The 19,978-nt window shown below is 54.7% G+C and overlaps 1 protein-coding gene and 1 long non-coding RNA gene across 10 annotated transcripts in view; one reads left to right on the top strand and one right to left on the bottom strand.

The window, feature by feature from the left end:
* Positions 1-590: 590 nt before the first annotated feature.
* Positions 591-19,978, top strand: part of SEZ6 (seizure related 6 homolog) — a 45,543-nt gene continuing 26,155 nt past the window's right edge. For all 8 annotated transcript variants that reach the window (XM_072747834.1, XM_072747833.1, XM_072747832.1 and 5 more), the window contains exon 1: positions 591-945. In XM_072747834.1, coding sequence (XP_072603935.1) covers positions 891-945 — 55 coding nt within the window. In that variant the 5' untranslated portion in view covers positions 591-890. The remainder of the gene's footprint in view (positions 946-19,978) is intronic.
* The window catches only part of LOC140597809 (uncharacterized), a 35,191-nt gene continuing 30,244 nt past the window's right edge, over positions 15,032-19,978 (bottom strand). Inside the window, exon 4 of one of the 2 annotated variants that reach the window (XR_011999753.1) lies at positions 15,032-17,634. This is a non-coding gene — a long non-coding RNA (uncharacterized lncRNA). The remainder of the gene's footprint in view (positions 17,635-19,978) is intronic. The other variant, XR_011999752.1, reaches the window with a different exon arrangement.

The following is a 19,978-nucleotide window of genomic DNA, read 5'->3' as shown; positions in this document are numbered from 1 at the left end:
TCTGGTCCTGTATGTGTGCTGCGGGGCTGCCCGGGGTGGGGGGTATTGCCAAGACAGAGTCCTACTGACCCTGGGCTGCAAGGGGATCCAGGATACTACCTTCAACTGCCCACAGATTGGCCCAAGTTGCCTCCTGCGAAGACTGTCTTCCCAGGACGTGAATACCACTGGCTTTTAACTATAATATCAGGATAATTAAGCTTTTCTGTGAGCACAGTTTGCTGCTGATGCAGCTGCCTGGAGCCCTGGCATTTATTGAGCGCAAAGTAATAATTTATTGTCCTTTGTACGCACAAAAGCCATCTTCATTATCAGCCCAAGACGGAGCTGCCACAAGGGCACGCGGGCCTCGCCAGCTGCCTCACTGGAGAATGTCTTCCCAGGTCACCCTTGATGCCCTCAGGTACCAGGATGGGGTGGAGTGAGGTGGCGAGAGGGTTGCTCTCCTGGAGAATCAGGTGAGAACCTCACCTCCTTGACAGGCTGCTAATAGGGGAGAGGGTGGCAGGCTTGGCTGGGCGTGGGCAGCCGGGAAGGGAGGGGGCCGTGTGCCCACACTAGCAGGGCAGTTCTTCCCCGGAGCTGGCGGCGGCGGCGCGGGAGCCTGGGCTCCCGCCGCTGGGTCTTCTGCGCCTTTGCTTGAGACTTTACGGTAAACCGCTCCTCCCGCGCCCCCGCCCCCAGCCCCGCACGGCGATCCCCGGCGCCGACGCCAGGCGCTGGCCGTGGTGCTGATTCTGTCAGGCGCTGGCGGCGGCGGCGGCGGCGGCGGCGGCGGCCCCGCTCCCTCTGCCCGGCAAGACCCCGCTCCGTCCCCCGCGCCTACGCCCCGCTGTGCCCCCCGCGTCCCCGCCGTAGCTCCGACCCGGGGCGCGGCCACAACCGGCACCATGCGCTCGGTAGCCCTGCTGCTCCTGCCCTCGCTGCTGGAGCTCCTGGCTCACGGTAAGGGACCCCGGCGTCCGGCGGCAGGACGGGAGCGGGGGCGCGGGCGGGGGCGGGGCGGGGTCCCGGGGGTGGGGAGAGAGGGCAGTACCGCCGCGCAGCCCCGTGCATCTGGCTGCCCCGCGCAAGCACCGCGCTCCGCCGGCTGCGCTGGCCCCCGCGCCGGCCGAGCCGAGCCGGGCGGGGCGCGGGCTCCACCGGCGGGAAGCTGCCGCGGATCCCGCCATTCGCGCCCGGCCAAGACCTCGCCTTTAATCATCTCCCCGGATCTAATGGTATTTCTCTGCTGCAATTCATCACGCCACCCCCTCCCCGCACACACTCACGCGCTCACCCGCGCGCTACCTCGCCACACTCCCGGCGTCTAGCAGCGCCGGGGCGCGTGCAGGAGCGAGGAGAGGGCAAGGGGCAGTCAGTCAGGATGGTCCTGCTGGCCGCCCGCGGTCCCGCCTTCCCTGCTGCCGGCAAACTTCGTTTGACTTTGCTGCCGGTTCCGGGGCGCCTCGGTCCCTCGCTGCGGAGGGATCGAGCCGGATGGCGGCCGGACCCGGGACTGGGACGTCGTTCACCTCCCTCCGCTTCGCGCTGCCACGCCGGAGTCGGAACCTGGCATACAATTCCAGGGAGAAATTCGGGGACCCGGGGACCCATATTCGGCTGCTCGCTCTGACCGCAGCAACTGAGGTCCTAGGCTAGGAACTCTGTCCCCCACCCCACCCCGAAGTCCTCTCCTTGCACCCAGCCAGAGCTCTTCTCCCTCCGGGCCTGCCGTCCTGCCCAGCCCCAGCCCACCCCACGGCAGCAGACTCATCGCGGGAGGACTGGCACCCACCCCTGCTGCCCCTGGTCCTCCGTTCACAGTCCGGGACTCCAACTTCTTTGGTCCCGGGTCGAGGGAAGCTTGGCCATGGAGTGAGCAGCCAGGGAGTGTTGGGGAGAGGATGAGGGTTCTGTGCCTCGGGGGAAGGAAGGTTTCCAAGTCTCGACGGGACCTGCCGCCCAGGCTCAAACAAGCATTCGTCAAAGCTACGGACGCGCCCAGGTCTTTCTTCTACAGCAGCCGGCCGGACTTGTGGGTTCACGGGGATCTTGCTTGGAGTTGGGACCCACCGGCCCTCAAAGTATATGGTTCATAGCTTCTGATGTGGAGTGGGGAGAAGGTGGAAGTTTCTAACCTCCTCGGATCTTTTCAGGCCACGTCGGAGGTCAGGGCAGCGGGGCCAGGACCAGGCTGGGCCCCTGGACGGCAGTTTTCTGCGTTCCCAGGGACACGGAAGCTGCTCTCTGAGCCTCTGGCTCTTGTCGCTCGGGGCCCAGTGTCCTTCCCCGCCCCCTGGCTGCCCATGACTGGTCCTCCCTTGGCTCCCAGAACTCAGAACCTAGTGTTCACGTTCAGGGGCAGCAGGGGGGTGGGGGGTTGTCGCAAAAACCCCACCCTGCTGAGGGCAGGGAGAGGAGGGGAGAAGCCTGTATCTTGGCCCAACCATCCAAGGATGTCCCTGGGAGTTCGGCACCTGTCTTGCAGTCTGGCCATGTCTTGCTCTGGACACCTCCCCTGGGGCTCACTGCCTATGTCTGAAGACTCGGTGTGTGGGTGTGTGGGTCTGAGTGTGAATGTGTGAATCAGGCCCAGTGTGTCTGGATTAACAGATCCAAGTGTGTCTGCACTCAGGAGATCTGGATGTTGGGTGAGGGCTCAGCAGTGAGCCAGTGTGAGGAGTGTGTAAGGCCGGGAGTGTGCCGCACAGCCTCTGCCAGAGAGCTCCCTGCAGGGCTGAAGTGAGACTGCGGGTCTCCAGGAGGATGGCTGGTGTGGATGAGTTGGAGGATCCCCACTGGAGGTATGGGTGCAACAGTTGGGAGGAATCTGTCCATTCTGCGGCCAAGAGCCTGTGTGCCGCCAGTCAGGGTCCCTCCCTGACACACCTAGACCTCTCTAATGTCCATGGGGCCACTTGCCCAAGGGGTATATGTTGTAGTAGTTCACCTGCTGGGCAAGACCTTTATTTTCTCTCCCCAAGGGAGAAGAGGAAGCAGCCCTGCAGTGCCAGGCATGAGGAAAGAGGACCTGGACCAGGGCAAGCCCTAGCATGTCCTTCTATCTCAGTGGAGATTCAAGGTCCTAGTTGGGGTAATGAGTTTCCTCATTGAGAGGCAGTGCATTCAGCCATCTTGGCACTCCTGGGGGCTCCAGCCATGAGAAGGCAGGCCTCGAGCCAGACTTTGAAGCCCAGGTGGCTGAGCACGAGGCCTTGTGGCCTTGAAACTGCTCCCCACCCCCCAAAGCTTGGCTCACACATAGATTGAGGGACACAGCTCTAGGCAGCCCGTGAGATGTTCCTGGGTGCACCCAGAAGTAGCTGAAGGGCCCCAGAGGTCGGAGGCCTTGGAAGGGGGATAAGGGTGAGATCACCCTGGGCCTGGCTCAACCCCTATCCAACTGCGGGGTGGGGAGGATTGGTCTCTGGCTTGAGGGGCGCTTTGGGCCACTGTGATCCTCCAGACCAGAGGGCGGTGCCCCAGCAATCCTGCCACAGTGGGAGAGGAAAGCCATTGGGGTGGCATGTGTCTAGGCCTGCTGTGTCAGTTTAATGATTTTTAATGAGCAATTACCTTTAGTCATTCTCCTAATTTCTGAATATCAATAAAGTTAATTAAACTCTGTGTGTGTGAATGTGGCCTGGGGAGATTGTGAAGGTGGAGACTGGGGTGGGGTTGAGTTTCCTGGGGCAGAGGCTGCCTCCCTGGCCCTGTGACCTTGGACCCAATGCTTCCAGTCTCTAAATTCTGATGGAGTGTGTGGCAGGAAAAAGGAGGGAGGGGACTGCAAGTAGGGGCTGCTCAGTCTGCCAAGAATTAGGGGATGGTGTCTGGGAGGCAAGGCTTGTAGGAGGAAGAAGAGAATGGGGGCTTGGCCTCCAGGAGTCCCAGTGCTGAAAGGGTTAACAAACCAGGGCTGCCTTAACCTAAAATGGTAATTGCTGCTTCCCGCAGACTCAGTGGGAGGTGCGGGATTCTAACAGAACATTTCAGAGTCAGGGGGCTGCAGCGAAGCAGCGCAAGCCAGGTCCTCCTCCCTGCCTCGAAGTCTGGCACTTGGGGGTCAGGAAGTGGCCACTGGGGATAAGGCCCCTTGGGAGGCAGTCTAGATTTCACTCAGAACCCCAGAGGTAGACTTGGCAGACAAGAGGCTCCCCTAGGCTTCTGAGGAGACTAGAGGACCCAGAGATTGCCATGGATGGAAGGGGAAGTCCAGGTTGGCTTCTTGCCCCTCATGGGTCTAAGCTCATCAGGCTTGGCAGGCCTTGGCGGCCATCCCAGCCTCCTCAGCAGGGTGGCAGCTTAAAATGCCTTGGGGACAATAATAGGGAGTGAGGCGACACAGGGGCTGGGCTTAATTAGAAACTGGGCTTAATTAGATCTTTCATGCCCCCCCCCCCCACCTTGGCTGCCCGAATGGTGGGAGGGCTTCAGAAAGTCGGCTTTTGTGAGCCCCTCCTTCCACCCAGACAGGGGCGACCAAGCCCTTCAGCCTGCCTCCACTATGTCCCCATCCCTCCTCTGGGGGCCAGCAGGTGCTGGCTGGTCTCAGCTCAGGGATGTTGCGCCCCCGCCTGGGCAGAAATGTCAGAGCTGTGTACCCCGCCTCCAAACAAGAAAGATGTGAGGAAAGGCCTAGAGGTAAGGATTACTTTTGTGAAGGAACCTCTTGGCCCTGAAGGCTAAGAGCCCAGGCTCCCCTGTGTGGCCTCAGGCATGCCTCTGCCCTCTCTAAGTCTCTACTTTCTGAAGCATTCAATGTAAAGTTGCACCAAACTGATGGTTGCCAAGCCTGGGAGCACATTGTGGCCTCCAAGGGCTTGTCCAGTCAGGCAGATTTCTGGGTCCCCAGCTTTCTGGCTTGCTCTGAAGGAGAAAGAGCCAAGATCTATATGTAAGAGTAGAGCGTCGGGGAGATGATGCTGCTAGCCATGGTCAGCAGCTGGGAGGTAAGGGAAAGGCTCGTCCCAGACTAATTCCAGCGGGAAGCACCTGATCCAGGAAGCCCACTCGCCCAGCCAGGCCATTCAATTTGCCAAACTATCCATGTCCTCAACAGCTCCTGGGCTCTTACCATTCCTTCTGCCTGAAATTCTTTTCCCCTCCTGGGCCAATCTCATTCCATCTCATGCTTTGGGTCTAGCTGTGGTTGACACTTCATGCAATTCTTCAGTATATATTTATGATTCTTCAGGGGAAGCTTCACCTGACCTCCAGCCCGTGTCAGGGGACTCTTGGCCTCCCACCATCCCCTGGTTTCCCTCATTAAGGTATCTATCTTGTTGAGTCACGAGTGCCTGGCTGCTTGATGCTTCTCTCCAGGAGCAAAACTGAACTGAGAAAGGAGACAGCCAAGTCTGTTTTGCTGAGCCCCTCTATGTTGGGGCAATTCCAGAATTCCTATCTGGAAGAAGTTTAGGGTCAGAAAGGAGAGATTGGTGCATGGCAGCTGAGACTGTGTCTTGAGGCTGAGTTTGCGTAGCAAGCACACTATTTTTACATAGATTGTATGTTAGGATTTTTTCCTTTTCCTAAGAGTTGGCCAATTATCCCCACTGTAAATTATAGCCTTTACTTCGTCTTTTCCTTCCACAAATTATGCTGTCACATCGTCAGCGTGAGGTGGCTTGAGGGTGGGATGCTGATGGCCATTCTGAGAAAGCTAAAGCCTCTCTCCAGCCACCCCTTAGTGCCATTACTGCTTGTGTCCCCAGTGGCACAGAGCCTAGCACACGACAGATATTAAATGTATATTGAATAGATTCATGAGAGTTGCACGTGTGGACAGTGGTGGAGTTAAGCCCGGAGCCCAGTCTTCTGGACTCCCTCCCATGGCACCTGCCTACCACGTCTGCTGGCTGAGAGAGGAGCCCTATTTGAAATTAAGGACGGAAGTAAGGGAGGGACAAACCCATTTCATCTGGCTTCTCATCATAGCCCCCTCCTCCATCTCAGCTTCAGCCATCTTTACAAAGCTTAGAGGGACCAACATGAAGCCTTGGGAGCAGCCCTGAGTTTAACATACCCTTGAATGGAAAAGTGGGGACCCTGGGCATCATCCAAGATCATAATAATTCATGTCCACAAAGCCTTCACATCTCCTGAAACAACAGTCCCTGGAGTACCTGTATTCACAATTCACTCATTCACTTCACAAACATGTACTGAGGTATGAGGCCTAGCCCAGAACCCTCAGACCAAGCCCTTCACATGCTTTTTCTATTTAATACAAGAGACTAGCTATCCCCACTTTACAGATGGGAAAACTGAGCTTCAGAGAGATTAAGTCACGGACCCTGGACTTCACAGCCAATAAGTAGGCAGGCTACTCCAAAATGCCTGCCTATTTTGCAAAGCCTGTCTACAGACAGCACTGTGTCTGCTCCCCCAGCCAGAGGCAAAGCTTTAGTACAGGCACATGTGAACCCAGGACACTATCACTATTATCATCACTATAATAACAATACTAGCAAGCATTTGTTAGGTACCAACTACGTGCCAGGCACTGTGCTAAATGCTTTCCATACTCTATTTTTTTTTAAGATTTTTATTTGTTTATTCATGAGAGACACAGAGAGAGAGAGAGAGAGGCAGAGACACAGGCAGAGGGAGAAGCAGGCTCCATGCAGGGAGCCTGATGCAGGACTCAATCCTGGGACTCCAGGATCACGCCCTGGGCTGAAGGCAGGCACTAAACTGCTGAGCCACCCAGGGATCCCCGCTTTCCATACTCTAGATAGCAGCTACTATCTGCATTTTATAGGTCAAGTTCAAGCCCATGTTGTCACGGAGACCCATAAATGGCACCTTTCTTCTGGCCCATTTCTGATGATGACAGTGACTTATCTTCCTGATATCTACCCTCAGTCCTCACTGCTGTAGATTAGGGACATTTTATCTTGCTCAGTTCTTAGTGGCAAGGAATAAAACATTCTCTGACACTGGGAGACCAGGACAGAGTATGAAGCTGGGAGTCAAGTGAATCTTGGTCTTGGCTCAGAAGTCCGTGACCTTGAGTGACTCATTCTTCCAGCATTTGGGAATGAGAAGACCTTGTCATTCCTTGTTGGATGAGAAGACCAGTCAATCCTGTCTTAGCCTCTGGGCTGCCCCACCCTACCCCCAAGTACCCCCTGCTGAGGCCCAGTACCACCACAATCCCACAACCCCCAGGCAGGAAAGCCCAAACTTGCCTGAAGCTCAACTCATCTCCTAGACAGGGCCAGGTGCCAAGCCTGCCCCAGCTTCCCTCCACCTGCCTACCTGCCACCCAGCTGCCAGCCCTGGGAGGGAAGATCGATGCTGCAGCCGCCAGCAGTGTTGTTGGTCATCGATTGTTGAGATTTCTCAGCAGGCTCTGGAGCAAACAAACCTGCCGCTTCTTCAACAACAATCCTGGTCTCCAGCTACAGAGTCTGCAGCCTTGCTGGCAGGCAGGCTGGCGGGAAGGGGAGGGGGTGAGAGGTCCTGGCTGGGCCCAGCAGGGATAAGGGACTCTGCCAGGAGATGAGAAGAAACTGAGTGGTCATGGGAAGGGAGGCAACAGAGAGACCAGGCCAAGATGCTAGGGTGAACCCTAAATCCACGCATGCGTTGTTTGGACCAACCTCTGAGTATTTGCTCAGCCATTTTTCCATTTCTGGAATGCCATCCTGTGTCCCTCTCCTTATTTCAGTTCTCTCACCCTCTCTTTTCCTGATCAGCCCAGAGGGCTCTCTGTTCTCTAAAAGCTAAATGCCTCCCCTTAGGAACTTAGCCTGACAATCCTTCATCCACTCATCCATTCTCCATTCAACAACCCTCTATTCAGCCCCTATCAGGTGCTTTGATAGGCAAGAATACAACATAATCATCATCCTAAAGGAACCCAGTTTGGAGAGGGAGATGCCTTCTAATAAGCTCAATTCTGACTGCCTCCAAAGTTAGACCTGGACCCTCTGATTTTAATTAAATGAGATACAAATGAGATGCCAAACAGCATCTACGTATGTGATCCAACCACTTGGTCTTTGAAAGCACAGGAGATTCCTAGCCAGGGATTGCTCTGGGTCAGTTTCTTGTCTGAGGCTAGAGGGCTCACCTTTTTGGTCTTTGGGGGTCCAGTAAGCCTCTGGAATCCCTGGGCCAGGGCAGCTCTGGTGGCGCAGCGGTTTAGCGCCGCCTGCAGTCCAGGGCGTGATCCTGGAGACCCAGGATCGAGTCCCATGTCGGGCTCCCTTCATGGAGCCTGCTTCTCCCTCTGCCTATGTCTCTGTGCCTCTCTCTTTGTGTCTCTATGAATGAATAAATAAAAAATCTTTAAAAAAAATGGAATCCCTGGGCTAGGCCATTGTGGTACCCTCCATCGTAACTTTTCCCATCTTTGCTGTGACTAGGTGTCCCTTACCCCCAAACAGAGCAGTTGCAGGGCCGCTCCTGGCAACAAGTCCAGTTCTGTGCTGCAGAATGCAAGCGGTGGGTCTCTTCCTGCCCGGGCCCCACCTCATGCAGTCTCTAGGGTCCCAGCCAGAATCTTGACACCCTGGCATCAACCTCACCATCTCCTTGGTCCCCCACTCATTCCCTCCCCACAGGCTCCTCTCTCTACCCCCAGGACCCTCCTCCCTGCTGGTCATTGGGCTGGAAGGACAGAGAGGATAGCCCCTATGAAAATTGCCTAAACTACTGAGCACTCCTACACAGATGCTCATTTGCATGTTGTTTTATCCCCCTTTGCATTCTTGCTCCTTATTAACGTCACAGAAGCAGACCCTGCCTCTCCCCACTCCTAGACCAGATCCCTCCACCCCACCCCCCACAGCTTTCCCTCCCTGCCAGCCCAGCAGCTGAGCACCAGCTCCTTTGTCCCCCAGGCAGCCACCTGCTGAGTGTCTGGCCTGGGTCCCATCAACCAGCAGGTGCCTAGGGAGTCCCAGAGCCTGAGAGGGGGGCTATCGGGCAGTGTGGAGAGCCAACTCGTGCCTCAGGGAAGAAGGGGCATCAGCTAAGGAAGAATAGAAGAGTGTTCATCAGGGAACCAGGACCTCCAGGACTTAAACCCAGTCCTGGCTCTTGCTGGCTGGCTGAGCTTGTGCAAATCATGTCCCTTTCCTGTGCCTCAGTCTCCTTGGGGATTCATGCTGCCCATCCTACCTCTTTTATTGAACAGCATCGAGATCAAAGGAAATCAGAGGGGGTGGTGATGGAAGGAAACCAAAAGCCTCACTTGGGGTGGTGGTCCTTCAATAGCCAGAGCTGTCTAGTACCAAGAGGGGCTGATTTTCAGATTGTCAGTGGAAGAGCCCAGTGCTGAACTGTCAAAGGCAGGGATGGAGAGTGAGTACCAGCTGTACAGTAGGTATGAAGGTTAGTAGTACAGAGGTATGACGGTTGGATTCAGGGTGCTTCTAAGGGCCTTTGACCCTTGCTTGTTGCTCCCATGGACACTGTCTTAGACATCATTTACATTTAGCAAGGGGATGTGTTAGTGATTTGAAACATCTGGTCTGGCAGCTGGCAGGTCTCCTCCTGTCATGAGGCCCTATTTTCTGGCTGGTTAGAGGAAATGGGGGAAAGAGAGTCACCTTCTTTTGAGGACAGAAGAGCCTCTGGCATCTCCAGGCAAATGCATGAAGGTGGGATGAAACAAGGCATGCCTGAGAGAGGTCATTAGAGCATTTATTTATCTAGCCTCCCCTTGTCCCCTTCCCTCATTTCCCATTCACTTCTTGCCCATCCCCTACTAGAGCCCTGGCTGTGCCCAGCTGGGTCTAGCCACCTCCAACCCATCTTCCCTTTGGCCTGCCAGTCAGGCCAGGGAAGAGAACTGCTGCTTAGATTGACGTGGTGTTCCTGAGACTCTAGCCACCTGGGTGGTACCCTGAGTCTGGTCTCTACTGCACCTGTATCCTTGATGCACCTGTATCCCCAGGGTAGGGAAGGGCCTCAAGCAGACAAGACTAGAGGGGATAGGGAAGGAGGACTTAGCCCTCTCAATTCAAAGCAATCATACACCCAACCTGGTAGGGTCCTTGGAGGTCAAAACAAGGTTGGGACAAGAGGGAAGTCTGAAGGGATGGGGGCTGTGCATCTGGGTCTATCTGGTATTTCTAAGAGTCTTGGGAAGAAAAGTCCCAGATATGAAAAGAGCCCTGTCTGTGTGCATCTCTACCTGGCTTGTCCATTTTTCCCTTGGCGTTTGTATGTCCCTGCATATCTGGGTACTTCTATCCCTGCACCCTTGGGACTGTGGCCCTGAGTGTAGGCATAGCAGGTCTCAGCTGAGGGTGGTGTTTCCCCCTCCCTGTAGCTCCCTCCATCCTTTTCCTCCCCAACTTTGGGCTCCATTGACCCCTCGAGGAGACTTATAGCTGGAACTGCTGCTGCTATTTTTGGCAGCTCTGCACCCCTCCCCTCCCCCACCAGGCTTGCTGGGGAAGTGGGGAGGATAGGCAGAGCCTGAGGAGCCTCACAGTGTAGAATGCTGGGTGGGTAAAGCCCTCTCTCCTCAGTCCTACAAGGCTGTGGAAGCAAGGGGAGCCTGGACTTGTCCATAGGTGCAGGGCCTATACTCTGGGGCAGATCAGGCTCCATCCCACCTGCTTGGGCCTGGGAGAAGGTCCCAGGCTGTTCTCTTCATACCTTCTCCCCAAGTTCCTGAGAGTCCAAGCCCCAGTGACTCTTCCTGAAGCTGTTTGGAAGTAAGGCAGGAGCTCCTAGGTCTTCCCCATAGAAGCTGGAGAGTCAGAAGGGCTCAAAGTATCAGGAAGTTCAATGGAGGGAGCACACCTGGATGAGATGACACTCCACCTCTAGGTACCTCTGGTACTATCATGGCACTTCCCAAAGAGGTTTCAGCCCTAGACTCTTGGGACGCCTGGGTCCCTCCCCACCACTGCCCCAGATGCTCTGGAAACTGGCACCAGCTGGAAGGGGGTAGGCTACAGCAGTCCAAAGGGTATGATCTGGAGGACCGAGCAGGTAGGCAGTTCTGGCTTCCTCAGAGTGGATGCCCTCTAGGCTCTGGATACCCTTGCTTTCTGAGGCCCTTTGTTCCTATATCTGTTTTCATCTGTCTCTTGAGATTATCAGGGCAGATGTAGCCCCAGGTCAGCTTCGGGGCCCAGCTAGACCACTTCCCACAGCTGTCTTGTTCTCTAACTATGGGATGGGGAGGATTAATCAAGTAGTGCAGCTGAATAGGCCAGCAGACCCTGGCACACCATAGGTGCTCAAAAATATTCAATCCCTCCCTAGGTTCTCTTCTCACACTTCCGTCCTCCACCTCCCTGGTTGTTCCCCCCCCACACACACACACGCATGCACATACATGCACATATAGATACATTATATGTACTCACACATGTACATACATACAGACAGCCTAGCCTTCCAAGTGCTCAGCAAATACTGGCCAACAGATAGAGGTGAGGAGACCAGGGTCCACTGCCATACCAAAGGAAAGTGATAAGTCAAAAGAGCACAGTGCTCCACACTGCCAGTCCCCCACCTTCACCTTTACCACCAACCAAGGGGCTCCAACAGCTCCTGAGTTTGGGTACCACCCATAAAGACAGGACTGTGACTCTCCACCAAACCTACCCAAAGACTCTAAGAAGCCAGAACCTGAATACTGTATGAAAAACCAGCCATATCCAGAGAAGGCAAGACAAGTTCAAGGTCACACAGCCTGTCAGTGGAGAGCTACTTTCATGCTGGGATCAGGGTTCTGACAAGGCATCACCAGGCTCCTCTGCCTCACAGCTAAGAACAAATACTCTAGTGACTTCATAGGCAGAGAGTGGCCACAGCATACACCAACCAGGGCAGCCCAGGGATCTGGGTTCAGCACCCTCCATCCCTAGCCAAATCCCCCAATCCATCTCCTCTCAGATGCAGCTGACAAAAGCAGCCACAGGGCAAAAATCACAGGTCTGGGAGGGGACTTTGGCCCTGGTACACAGAAGAAGCCCCTTCATGTGACTTAGAGGCCCCAGAATCTTAGGGCTACCCTGCTGTTAATTCAGCTCAGCAGCAAACACAAGCATTCGGAATAATCCCAATTGTATCGGTTTTTGAACTTCAGGATGCGGGCTAGGAGGGGGCAGCAGCCCGGAGATGCCAGTCTGGGACTTGGAAGCTACCTACTCTGGGGCCCTGGCACCCTGTGGCCCTGTCTTGCAGGGTGGGATGGCTGGGAGGAACTGTCCATGGTAGGTACCTGGAGTAAGGCAAGGGCAGAGAATGGAGGGGATGGCTGCTCCTCCCTAGATCAACTCCAGTTGCCCAACTTCAGCACTGGGCTGCCTGAGTTGGTCCTGATCCTGGCACCAGGGAGAATCCAATCCCTGCCCTTACAGCCTTCCTTGTCCCACCTAACATTCTTAAAGTTTTTCATTCAGAGAAATATATTCCTGCTGCTGACAAGGTGGTGATTGGAGAATTAGTGCTGGGGGAGGGCTGACCTGAGCACCCAGCTCAGTGCCAAGTCCCTTCCCTGCCCTGGCCACACTACTTTGAGTTGGTGTAATTGGGGTGGAGCATGACAGATTGACTGATTAACAGGCTGGTGAGGGAGGTGATGCCACAGGGACCCCTGCTGTTCCTCCCACTCCTCCAGTCTGCTCCAGGGGTGAGGGTCAATTCTACTGCCCCCACTCCAAAGCCACTCCTACCCTTTCCCTTGGGGACCCCAGTCCTGTGCCACTTGCCCAAGCTCCAGGAACTGTGGGCAGGCAGAGCTAGGGCCCCCAGGTTCCCAGGGCCAGCAGGCAAGCAGGAGAGGGGAACGCAGGGCTGCAGGGGAAGGTGGAGCACGCAGCAGGTGATGCTGTAGCAGAGGCCTCATTAATCACTTCTCCAGCCCCCAGCTCTGCAGTGCTGAGACCATATTAGATTTTAAATTGGAAAGCAGAGAACATGGCAGTTAGCTGGGAGCTCCCTCTACCCTGGGCCCCTGGTCATATAGCCTCAAAGGAGGTAGGGTGCAGTGGGGAGAAGAGAAGGGAGTTGGCCCCACCGCGTTCCAGAGCCCTATTCCCACCCCCCTCCCCTGTGTACCCAGGGCCTGAGAGACTGTTCAGGCCACAGGGCCCTGGGAAGGGTCAAGTAAGGGTCCAAGAAGGGGGCAGAGTGAAAAGGAGGGAGCACAGCAGCCCCCTTGGAGAAAAGTACAGCCCTTCTGGGAGCAGTGACTTTTTTGGGCTTGAGGACTGTATGAAGTCAGGTTGCAGGGTGTGGCATCCATGGGCAAGGACAAATGGTAGCGACTTGTGGCCCATGCATGTGTTTGGACCTGTGTGCACATGCTCACATATACCCATGGATCCACATACTCACACATGCACACACACATGCTCACAGAAAGCAGCAGCTCAGTGTGGCAGAAATTTTGAGCCCAGGCTATGGACCATGCAAACCCGATTCAAACCCCTTTTTGCCATTTTCTTCCAGTATGAACTAGGATAATTTACTTTGCTTCTCAGTCTTGGTTCCTTCCCATGTAAAGTGGAAAATACTGATTCCAAGCATGGAGAGCTGCTGATCTGAGTGGAAGACAACTCTCTGGGAGGCCCACGCCTGACCCATAGAGAGTGCTCAATAACTGTGAGTGCCCTGCCATGACCTTCAGGCCAGGCAGCTGCTCTGGGGCTGCCCTAGGAGCCCCGGGGAGTGGCAGGCCAGGCTCCCTGCCCCCCTGTGTGCTCCTGAATGGGCACTGAGGTTGCAGCAAATCAACCAATCACAATGGGCATTGTCATGGGACATTCACATAGCCTGGCCCCATCCTGGGCCAAATCACAGGAGGCCAAGCCTTCCTAGCTGTCTGCCACCCACAAAGTCCTCCTAAACTGCCTCTACCTCGACTCCCCAAATTGCCCATCCCCTCAGAACACCAGTGCTCAGTCAAGGTTGGGAAGCCAACATCATCGGTGGGCGGCACTCATCCTTCCCAAGGGGGTGAGTGGTGATAGGCCCAGTTCTCATAAGACCCTTATGAAAAATCTAAAGAGTACCAGGGTTCCTTGTCATTTCTCCTGCCCAACCCCAGTCCCCAGTTTTCCAGACTCAAAGGAGGGAAACAAATACTGCCATGCCATCTTAACTCTTCTCTGAGACCCCTGCTTTAGGCTCTTTCCTGCTGAGAGGCAGTGAATACTACAAGAGGTCAGGTGTGAGCTACACTTCCATTATGGTAGCCTTAACCACATGTGGCCATTTAAATGTAAATTCATTAACATGAATTAAAATTTAAAACTCAGTTTCTCAGTCTTCATTTCAAGTGCTCAATATCCATGAGTGGCTACTGGCTATCATATTGGACATGCAGATATAAAATGTTTCCCTCATCATAAAAAGTTCTATTAAGAGCACTGCTCCGGGCTGGACCACCCCCGGGTTTGAATCTGATATATTCAAATTAGTAGTCTTGGAAACTGCACTCCCTGGGTCCCAGTTTCTCCATCTATAAATAGAATAATAAAAGTTCATATCTCATAGAGTTATAATGAGAATTCAATGAGTTAATTCCAGTAAAGTGCTTCGAGTGGTGCTGTGCAGGTGATAAGTTCTCAGTCAACAGTAGCATTCCATAGTTTTATTCACAAGGTCCTTTGTGACTCACTGGATCCTGGAAGGTGAGAGCTGGCAGGGCCCTCAGATACTTTTCCCATTTTACCAGTGAGGAATTGGAGGCTCAGGTTCAGGAAGTGATTTGTGTAAGGAAACCCAGCCTGTGAGGGGCTGGACCAGGACCAGGCAGGCTGACTCCTGGCAGGGGGCCACTACCTATCCCCACCCCGGCTCTCTCCATCTGACAAGAAGACCCCAACCCTGAGTTGCCAAAGCTCAGGATTATCCACCACCCCAACCCAGGATAGTGAGGGACAAAGCTGCCCCCAGCAGCTCAGGAAAAGTGAACTCTCTGTCCCTGGAGGTTTGCCACAGATGGTATACAGCCCTGTAAGTTTTAGAGTTTACTCTTCAGAGCAATTGGGCAAGATGTTCTCTGAGTCCCAACATCCTGAGTCCCGGCCCTGCCCCAAGTCTGCTGTGTGACCTGGAAAGCCTTTTTGTTTTGTTTGTTTTGTTTTGTTTTGTTTTGTGTTTTTTGTTTTTATTTCATTTATTTATTCATGAAAGACACACTGAGAGAGAGAGGCAGGCTCCATGCAGGGAGCCCAATGTGGGACTCCATCCTGGGACCCTAGGATCATGCCCTGGGCTGAAGGCAGGTGCTCAACCATTAAGCTACACAGGCGTCCCTGGAAAGCCTTTTTGACTCAGTTTCCTCCTGCATAAAAGGGGGAGTGAGTAGTTCACATGGGCTCAGATTCTAGGGATCAGCAACTTCCTCGCCTGGAGCCTAGCCAGGAGGAAGTGCCCTCATTCATATCTGTCCTCCGGACTTGACTGGACTGCAGTCAAGTCTTGGAGTTGACCAAGAAAGGATAGTAGAAGGGTGTGATGGGGAGGGTGGTCAGTTGCAGAGAAAAAGAGGGTAGTCTGGGGTCAGGGACCCAGAGCACTATCTGTGCTGACAGATACTCTTCATGGATTGCCAGTTGAGGCTGTGCTGGGGAACTGCCAAGGGCTGGCTGCCCATCCTTTCCCTGTAGAACCCGCCCCTGCCCGCCTCTGCCCTCCCCTGCCCACCCCTACTGGACAAGGGCCAGGCACTTTGGGGAGAAGGGAGCCTTCCAAGAGTGCAGATAGGCAGAATCCTTGAGCCCACCCTTCACTGTGCCAAGTACCAGGGGTCAGTATTTGTGGGCAGAGACGTGGAAAGAGAGGTGCCTCATGCTGGATCCTTGCCCACAGACACAAGTAGTACATGTCCTGAGGGCCCACCAGGAGGTGTCCCCAGGAGGTCAGAGGAGGGAGCTATTGTCACTCATTGGGCCAGCAGTGATGGCTCCCCAGAAGGGGTATAGGAGCTGGGGCTAGTAGGATGGGGAGGGTTTAAAGAGATAAAGGAACACTGAGTAAATGGGGCAGAAGGAGGAGAGCATTTGTTCTGGCAGAGAAGATCCCTTTGAGTGTATCTCTATGCCCACTCCAACCATGCCCCTGCAAGACACCACCAGGACTTCCTTCCCCATCACCCCAAGCTGCCGGGGTTCCCAGTATAAGTGCCCTAGCATAGTGTGGCCAGGCTGCTGGAGGGACAGTCAGGAGGCCCCAGTGAAGGCAGTGGACAGAGCTGAGCAATGGAGCTATCCAGCTCTGGGTTCTAGTCCCGGCTTGCCATTCTTCAGCCATGAGACCTTGGATAAGTTACTTAGCTGTTCTGGCCCCAAATGTCTTTATCTTTGGGGATAATGACCCAAAGCTTGGTAGAGTAAGGGAGGGGATAAGAGTGGCATGTGAAGGCATGGAGCACATGCTGGGCACACAGTAAGCACTGAGTACTGGCAGCTGACACCTGCCCCAGTTGCCTTGGCTCCAGACCACAAAGGGTAGAATGTATTCATTCAGGCTCTGCCATATATTCTGGGTGACCTTAGAGAAGCCACACCCCAGCTTTGGGCCTCAGTTTCCCCATTTGTCATACAGGGAGTATGTTGCCTTTCCTGTTGGTACAAGTAGTCAGATAACAGGAAACCTACCTCAGATGCAGGGATACTGTGTGGTAATTACTACAGTAGCACATGGAATCAGAAGCCTCTAGAATTGGACCTCAGGCCTCAGGGGCCCTAGGTGGCCCTGCTAGCCTCTAGCTAGGGCCTCTTATTTCAGGGGACTTGGGCCCAGGGTACTGTCACTATGGAGACCAGTCTCTGGCTCTGGGGAGCTCAAGCACTCTCACTCCCAGGACCTCTCTTCCCTCCCTTGGGCTCTGGGATAATGAGGGCCTGCAGGGGCCAGGCCCTCACTAATCCCCTATTAAAACTTGAAAGGGGCCAGGAAACCTCCAGAATAAACTCATTAACTTTTATGGGATAATAAATGTATCGCATTAAATTCTCATTCTTATGCTGGGCCAGCTTAACCTCCAGAACCTAGAGGGGTGGGCTCCCAGCCCACTGTATCCCCAGACTCCCCCTATACCCACCTGCTGTCCTCCTCCCTGCCCCCTCACAACCCCAGCTGAGAGCTGGTGCTACAACAAGGTAGGGATCAAGGCTGGCCTCATCTCAGAACTTTGGGCACCCCTCCCTGTGCTGGCTTTGGCTTCATCCTTAGGAGGCTAGCAGCTGTGGCCCTGGAGTGGGAATGCCTGGCACCTCTGCAGGAAGATAGTTATCAGAGTGACAGAAGCCCTTCTGCCTTCACAGAGGATGGGGTGGGGCTGGCAGATGTGAGCATAGGCCAGTCTCTAGATGGCCCTCACCAAACCCAAATGTCCCCACTCCACAGATGGAGAAACAGAGGCCCAAGTGGGCAGTCCCCTGCCCCAGTCACAGAACCCGTGAGGTGTAGATTTGGGATTCAAACCTGAGTTTTTCTGGCTGTCTGGTGCAGGATGATTTGCAGAAACAATAGCACCAAATAGGGCAGCCCAGCTGGCCCTGAGGTGGCATCTGGAGTCTATTGCCCAGTGCAGCACGTCTCCCCAGGCAGGGCCACTTCATAATGACCCCAGTCCTTCATCACTGCCTCCACAGACCAATTCCAGCTCCACAGCCCACCAGCTGCCTCTTGGGTCTCAGTGAGCCTCAGTTTTCCCATCTATAAGACAGGAATGATAACACTTACCTAGTTGGATGTTATGAAGAAAAGTCCCCAGTGTTCAGGCTTCCGCTAAACAGAGGCTAGAGGACTCCCTGACCCCCATCCACCCCCTACCCCCATCCAATCCGGGGCGTTCAGGGTGGAGCAGAGGACTCTCATCTCTACCCTTACAAGCTGGGCCCTGGGGAGGAGAGGGCAGGGCAGGTGGCCTTCCCCGGGAGGCCTCGTCTGGGCCTGGTGGGGAGGGACCTCCAATCCCTAGAGGGGCCATGGTGGGGGGTGGGGGAAGAGGAGAAGAGGGCCGCTCCGGCTGGGAGGCGGGAGCGGGAGAGAATCCACCGGGGAGGCATCCTGAATGGCTCATTAGTGCCGATGAAAGCCTTTTTTCATTTCGTCTAAATACTTTAAACAGGGCTCCCTCCGATGTCTATTTGCATAGCTTAAGAGCTAATGCGGGGGGAGGGCCTAGGCGGAGGCAGGGCCACACCAGGGCGGGGGTGCTGCTGGGGAGCTCCGGGGCTCCGAGGAGGAGGGGATGGCGGGTGAGGGGAGGAGAGGGGGGTTTCCTGGACCCAGCCCTCTACAGGGAAGAAGCCCTGGGCCCTGCGTCCTTTCCGGAGGAGAGGAGAGAGGGGCAGCCAGGGGAGTGCATTCCTGCAGTCTGGCACCAGTTGGAGGAGACAGGTGGGGATTTGGGGGACCTGTGCACCTCCTCCAGGCAGACCTTGGAGGCAGCTGCCCTTTGCATGACTAGTGTAGTAATATCCTCATTTAACAGATGAGGATGCTGACATTCTCAGGGTCACACACACTGCCACCCACTAGGGAACATGTTCCCTCAGAGAGGAGAAGCCTGGTCCTGGTCCAGCCTCTCCTCAGTGTTGCCCTGCCAGGAGTGGGTGGGGGCTGCCTGGCCTCCACTCTGTGGCCTCTCCCTCAATGCTTCCCTCAAAACTAAAATTTAGAGCAGTAAGATTCTCTGAAAACCCATCCAATGTGCCCATTTTACAGCAGCGAACACAAAAATTCTGAGAGGCAATTTGCCTGGGCTCAAGTGAGATTTAAGAGGCGGAACTAACACTTGAACCCAGGTATGTGGGACACAGTGCCCCTGTCCAGAGAAACCAGTGTTATTGATTTCTGGTTTGGGGTCCAGACTCAGATATGCTTTGGGCATGAGGTGGGTGCTCTCTAGGTCCCACCCAGAAGGCTTCCTGAAGGTCCAGAGCAGGTCAGGCTCAACTCAGGTTCCAGATGCCAGCTCTACTTCCAAACTGCATGAGACCTTGGACAAGTCCATTCTCTCTCTGAGCCTTAGTCTCCTTGGCTATCTAGAGACTTCTTTACTGGATAGCTCCACTCTCCTGTGAGGCAGGCTAGTATCCTGGGAAGACTAAGGCTTTGAAGCCAGATGGGCATAAGTTCAAATCCCAGCTCCATCACTGTGTGACTGAGCGAGTCCTCACCCCAGCTCTCTAGGCTTTGGCTTCTTTGTAATTCCCATCTCTCAGAATTGTAGCATCAATTTAATAATACAAGATCTGGGAACAGCCTGACTCAGTGTCTGGCAAACAGTAGGTACCTGATGAGACTGAGCATGTGGGTCCCTGACACCCCTGTTCCCTATGCCCTGCATCACACACTCCCTTCTGTCAATCTCTGCACCTTTGAACTCAGCCCAGGCAGAGACCCTGAGAAATCTGGTGGTAGGGAGGGTAGGTCACGAGGCCTCAGGCTTCCATCAGAGTCATCCAGGAGATCTGGAGATGCCCTCTCCCCAGAAATGGCTTGTCTCCCGGAAATTGTCTTACCCTCTCTGACAGTGGGTAGCATCCTCTGGGACCAAGTGGCAGCTGATTACGGAATCAATTTGCTTGTTTGATATGCTGTCTTGATCCCATTTAACCAAGTGCTCAGTCCCCCCAGATAACACAATCAGTGCAATCGACAGTGACGGGAGGTGCCCATTAGCTCTGCTCCGTTGCCCAGCACCTACCTGGCAGCCGGAGGGAGGAGCTATGCCCACTATGGTCCCTTCCTGAGACAGAAGATCTCTTTGCCCTTCATCCCCCAGTGAAGAATCCCACAGTTCCCTAGCCTGGAAGCCACGGGCCACATCTCTTATTGGGCAATCCAGGAAGGGGACTCAGTCTTTAGTCTATGTGATGAGAAAGGCTCTTCTTCCTTGTGCTATGCTAAGATCAGTTTCAGCTCACCTGGCAAAGACTGTGTGACATCTGGGAGGTGGGCAAAGAGAGTAGCCCTGTCCTGGCATGACATAGGCACTGCCTGGACCCTCCATTACTGACTCAAATGAAAGACACAGGGCACTGGCAGACCA

The sequence above is a fragment of the Vulpes vulpes genome, chromosome 2 (assembly GCF_048418805.1).
Source record: "Vulpes vulpes isolate BD-2025 chromosome 2, VulVul3, whole genome shotgun sequence".
Taxonomy (NCBI): Eukaryota; Metazoa; Chordata; class Mammalia; order Carnivora; family Canidae; genus Vulpes; species Vulpes vulpes.
Note: the sequence above shows the minus strand (reverse complement) of the source record. Positions and strands in the feature narration are given on the sequence as shown.